Source organism: Colobus angolensis, unplaced genomic scaffold, assembly GCF_000951035.1.
Source record: "Colobus angolensis palliatus isolate OR3802 unplaced genomic scaffold, Cang.pa_1.0 Scaffold113, whole genome shotgun sequence".
NCBI lineage: Eukaryota > Metazoa > Chordata > Mammalia > Primates > Cercopithecidae > Colobus > Colobus angolensis.
In genome coordinates, this window is record NW_012112364.1 from 1,353,715 (window position 1) to 1,359,714 (window position 6,000).

Consider the following 6,000-nt stretch of genomic DNA (forward strand, 5'->3'; position numbering starts at 1 on the left):
TTTGTAACTACTATCCAGGTCAAGATGTAATTCATTTTCAGCACCACAGCAGGCCCCCTTGTTCCTCCTTCTGGTCAGAACTTAAGCTTTCCTCACCTCTACCCTCCTGGAGCCTGCTATTTGGACTTTTATCATTAACTTTGCCTAGGCTTGAATATAAATGGACTCATATAGTATGATTTTGTTTGTGTCAGACTTTATTCACTGAATATATTTGTGAGGTGCATTCTTGTTGTCTGCAGTAATGGCAGTTCTTTTTTACTGCTTTGTCATTTTCTACTGTACAAATATACCAAGTTAGAAATTTGACTTTTTGTCAGTTAATGACTATTGTGAATTAAAATGCATTGGTCATCTTTTACAAGCCTTTTGCTAGACATATACACTCATTTTCCTTGGGTATATGTTAGGTTGGGCCACTAGAAGTTGCCTTTTTGTTTTTTTTGGGAGACAGAGTCTTGTTATCTAGGCTGGAGTGCAAGGGTGTGATCTCGGCTCACCGCCACCTCCACCTCCTGGGTTCAAGTGAATCTCCTGCCTCAGCCTCCCGAGTAGCTGGGATTACAGGCATGCACCACTGTGCCTGGCTAATTTTGTATTTTTGGTAGAGACAGGCTTTCTCCACGTTGGTCAGGCTGGTCTCGAACTTCTAACCCCAGGTGATCCGCCAGCCTTGGCCTCCCACGGTGCTGGGATTACAGGCGTGAGTCACTGTGCCCAGCCTGGAAGTTGCCATTTTGTAGGTCCAAAATAGTTATTAGTGGTTTCATATAATTTATCCTATATCTAGAAGTAGAATTGGTGGATCAAAGGGTAGTTGTATGTTCAGCTTTAGAAGATAGGTATTTCTAAACATTTTTTCAGAGTGCCCTGCCAGCTATGTATGAGAGTTCCGTTTTCCCCAAATACTTGGTATTATCAGTCTATTAAATTTAAGCCATCTGACTGTACAGAGCTCATTTATGTACTAATGTTTACATTTTGCCTCACAGAAAATAGATGCACAGGCTATTGAAGAATTCTACGGGTTGACATCAGATATTTCAAAGAACTCTGAGTCTGGTTACATCCTTTTCTATCAGTCTCGGGACTGAGGGGGACCGTGATGAAGAGATACTTTCTGCCTCATTTCTTCTCTGGTTATTTTGGAAAGGATCAAGCACTGATTTTTCAAGAAAAGAGAAATGCAGGAAGCTCAGGGGGCAGTAGCACACTTTGCACACGATAAAGCAAAGACGATGGATTGACGAGCCCTTCCGATCATGGTAGTTGATTTATTTGCTCAGGTATCATGCTGTCTGTACAGTTCCATTCAACAAGGAGGTGAAATCAGAGATACCAGCTCCTCTTGTAAAACAGCCTTCCAGTCATTGACACGCATTTTCTCTTTATTAATTGCACCAATAATGCTTTGAATTCTTTGGGAGTGCAGTAGAAAGAATCGGAATCTGTGCTGTATTGATAAGGAGATGATGTTGAACACACTGCATAAATTTGCCTGGTTCAGTGTGTATAGAAGCATATTCAGTGGTCTTTTCAAGAGTAAACCAGAAATACTTTTGGGCCCAACACTTGCAGTTGCCTTCCTGATGTAAAACCTAACATGCTAGATAATCCAGTGTCGGGAAGACAAAGATGTTTTGCTTCTCTGAAGAAGCTTATAATAATATACAGTATATGTATATGTAGGGAGCAATTGGTCAAAAGTGGCTTTTTGTTTCCCCAAGGGGAAAGACTGGCTTTGTAATTATAATTTTTTCCTTATTTATTTTACTTCAAACTGGTAGAGTCTAAGTATTGTATGAAGTGCCCATGATTCTGTCAGTCAATTTGAACATATTTTTATTAGTTCATGTCAGTTTAAGTCAGTTTTGTTTGTTTCTATTTTTAAGGTGAATTTTAAATCCTATCTGAAATCAGTAAGATACCTTGAGAAAAACTGCAGTGAGAGGAGGTAAATATCCTTTTTCAGGAGGAACTGATATCTCTGGCTAAATATTTGTCCTTTTGTTATTGTTTCTAAATCAGTTATTTTCTTCAGCTTTAATTTCATAAAATTAAAAAACTATAAAAAAATTCCTATAGTTGTTGGAATAATTAAAAATTCTGGTGCAGTGGTGGTATACCAATCTTTAGAATTCTTAAGTATTCTAATGTTTCAAGTTGAGGTCATGCTTGGGAAATCTTGTCATAGCATTTATGTTATTTTCAGATGTCATTTTTACCCTGGAAAGAAGTAATAATGTTCATCATAACCCTAGCAGCCTGGATAGCAAGCTAAACAAACCCTTTGAAGATTAAATTTTAATCAAGTAGACTAGGAATACAAAAAATAAGTCCTTCCTCCCCTTCCCCGCACCTTTACAAATCTTACTGGAAGGGTGTTCAGAAATTAAAATTTGTGTTTGCTAAGACTTCATTCTGTTGGGGGTTTTAAGAAGTAATATATGTAACATAAAATGTATGCAAACCGTCGCAGTTTTTTTGGACGTTTTTCCATGCATCAGAAAGTTGTCTGACAGTAGCCGAATGTAACTTGCAGAAAATTATTGAAAATTATATTCAGAATAATAGCAATCAGGCCTTGTTTATGTTCTTTATTAAATTCTTTTCAGGCAGTAAATTTAAAAAAAAATTGTCATTTTCTAAAGTTCTTTTGCTAAAACTGTTGACTATGGAAAACAACAAAAAGGAATTTTTTAGTCTGCTGCTATTATTAACATTTATTATCTGTATCTTTTGGCTCAGGAAATGACTTCACCTATTTGTTCCATAAGCAGACCTTTAACAGGGTCACTTAGGTAATTGGGCTGCTTAAACACATGTGCTGGGAGAAAATCGTAATGTTTAGTATTTGTACTAAATATCAAAAGTATCTTGACAAGTTTCTTTTTAAGATAGTTTCTAAAGCCTTACCCTGGCTAGAGATATTTTGTACAAATTATATGTAGCCAGCCTTATCTACCAACATGCCACAGAGAATCACAATCAACAATGTGGGGAAAGTCAGGGCAGTGAAAGTGGATGCGCTCTTTTTATTTTGAGGGCTTAAACCAAATTGTCTTGGAATTAAAGCTGTATTTCCGCAGCTTTCAGTACAGAGAAAAAGAGGAAAGTGAAGCTGTGTCAGTTTTAACATGAGCTGTATCACAACATGTTTAAGAAAAGATAGATGAAGTCATTTGCATAAAGGTACAGCATTGAAATACTATGTGGTGTTTGTTTTTACATTTTTGCATTAAAGAAAAACCATGCAGTAAAAGCCAAGTTACATTTCATATTAAAGCAAGTTCTAGTATATGTGTTGAGTTCCTAGTAATCACATACTTACTCACATCTACATCATACTTCATAGTATGATTTGTCAGGGGAGGGACTGTGGGGTGACAGTTTTACATTTACTTTTTCTTCTTAATGCAGCTGGATCTAAGTAAAATGTTTTGAAGAAACTCAATATACTTTTAAAACATATAGGGTCAGGGATGGGGGACAAATACAGGTATAGTAAGTAAGGAAAGTGACCCACGAAGAAAGCGTTGTGAGGTTGTATGCTGGTTGACTGTGATTAAAATGCAGGGCTGGTTTAAGTTGTTAATGGTGGCCGATTGCTATGTAACTATGTACATGATTATTGGGATGGCTGTCCCATATTTTGTATATTGGAATAAAAATTTCTATAAATTATTGTAACTAAAAGTAAATATTCTAAATTAAATCCCACTTCTTAAGTCACATGGCTTCTGTCTTGGAAATTTTACCTTTAAAAGATTACTTAAGACAGGAACCAGGAGGCTTGGGAACAGGGAAAGAAGGAAATGTTGTGTTATGTGGGTCTTGCGGCCTCTAACCATCAGTATAGGGTTTTTTCTTTCCTTGATGGCAGTAGAAAGACCTCATTTTCATAACTACTCTTGATACTTTCTTTAAAAACACTTTTTATTAAAGATTCTATCATGAGGTATTTGACTGGGAGCTGGGAGGCTAAAGCGCTCATGTCCTGGCTCTTCAGTGAATTTAACTGTGTGACCTTGGGCAAGTCACTTAACCTCTCTGTGCTTCAGTCTCCCTGTCTTGTAAAATGGGAGTAATACCTACCTCACAGGGTTGTTGTGGGGATTAATTAGAGATAATGTCTGTAAAGCATTTAAGGTTCTTGAAGAAGGCGCTATATAAATATAAAATAATATCTATTAAAGTTGGTTTATTTGTGCCTGTGGGTTTTAAGTGTGTTTTTTCCTTTTTGCCTAAAATGTATTTACAGATTAGAAGTAGACACTTCGGAAATTGTGCTACTACTTTTGCCCAAGCTCCTACTTCTGTATCCAAAGAGATTTTCCCTAGGACAGAATTGCATGTGTGTAAAACAACATTCTACATGTGCCTGCATTTATTTAGCACATAGTAGCTTTTGTCATCTTTCTGTGATAGCATGTCTTTGAAAAGTTCAAAGTTTAAATTTGAAAATTGAGAGTCATAGAATCTTAGAGGGTAAACCAGGTATAATACCTTAAAGGTCACTGTTTCTCCTGCTCCTCCTCTTCTCCTGTGTAGTAATTGCTCCTGTAAAATCTGTTTCACAAGTGGTCAGTCAGCCTGCACTTGAGTGCTGGAAGCCGGTTCCGTTACTGAGTAACTTGAATTGTTACTTACGTTGCCATTATTTTCAGTCCATCCTTCATTCTCCCAGTGTGCTTCTGATATCAAGGCTGATCTTTGTATCAGGTGGCTTTCAGAGACTTCATCCTTCCTGGGAGCCCTATTCTGGAAGCACTGTTTTTCATTCATGTCTCTGAAAGAGTGTGCCTAGAACAAGCACAGTGACAGGTGAACTAGACTGCCAGTTGGGACCTGCGATCGCATTCTCTTTTCTAAGCATCTGTATCACACACTTCTTAAGGAACTTTTAGTAAATGAAATCCTCTATACCTGAAAGTTTTTCATGAACTGTTGAAAAGCTGAGAGTCCCTTGCCACAAGCTTTTTTCCATGATTCCCTGTTACCAGTACCTGTGCCTGTTAACATGTCAAGGTTTTTCCCATCTCTCTTCATTCATGTGTTTTCTATAATAACCATGTCTCTGTTCCGTCTGCAGAGCTACTGAAATAACTACCCATTGCTTCTGGGTGATAGCCTGCTATGTGATGGCCCCTGTACTCGGTATTTTACTTCTTTTCGTGTTAATGTTAACCACGTCTATGAGACAGTGACATCCTCATTTTACAAAAGAAGAATCTACGGTTCTTTAGAGGTTAAGTACCTTTTTAGAGCCACTTAGCTGGAAAGTAGCAGGTCCAGGTTTCAAGTAGGTATAACTCCAGTGTCCAAGCCCTTAACCATGGCTATCCTTACCAAAAGATTTTTTGCTGTGGTGGTGGTAAAATAACCTAAAAATTACTGTTTTAGTCATTTTTAAGCGTCCGATTAAGTGACAGTACATTCGCGATGTGCAAATACCACTGCCGTCCATTTCCAGAATTCTTTTCATTGTCCCAAACAGGAACTCTGTACCCATTAAATAGTCATTCCCCGTACTTCTTCCCTTCCCCCCGGCCTCTGTGAACCTGCGTTCTGCTTTTTATCTTGATGAACTTGCTCTGGGTGCCTCATAGAGGTGGAAGAATCACTGTTTGCCCTCTTATACCTTCATCCATTAATGAACATTTGGGTTATTTATACCTTTTGGCAGTTGAGACTAACACTGCTGTGAACATTGGTGTGCGAGTATCTGTGTGAGCCCCAGATCTGGAGTTTTCTGGGTATAGATCTAGGAATTGCTGAAGCATGTGGAATTCTATGTTGAACTTTTTGAGGAATAGCTGTACTGTATTCCACAGCAGCTGTACCGTTTTGCATTTCCACCAGCAATGTACCAGTGTTCCAGTTTTTTTACATTCTTGCTATTATAAAAAAATTCAGAAAAAAATAAGCATTGGATATAGATAGTAACCTTTGATACACGGAAGTTTTAAGTTTTAAATTTTGATGCAGTCGGTCTCTCTC

At 37.8% G+C, this 6,000-nt stretch overlaps 1 protein-coding gene across 1 annotated transcript in view; it reads left to right on the plus strand.

Annotated features, from left to right (window-relative positions):
- The window catches only part of USP12 (ubiquitin specific peptidase 12), a 49,844-nt gene extending 45,634 nt beyond the window's left edge, over positions 1-4,210 (plus strand). The window contains exon 9 of the mRNA XM_011958471.1: positions 993-4,210. Within this exon, the coding sequence (XP_011813861.1) occupies positions 993-1,094 (102 nt within the window). The 3' untranslated portion in view covers positions 1,095-4,210. The remainder of the gene's footprint in view (positions 1-992) is intronic.
- The last annotated feature ends 1,790 nt before the right edge of the window (positions 4,211-6,000 follow it).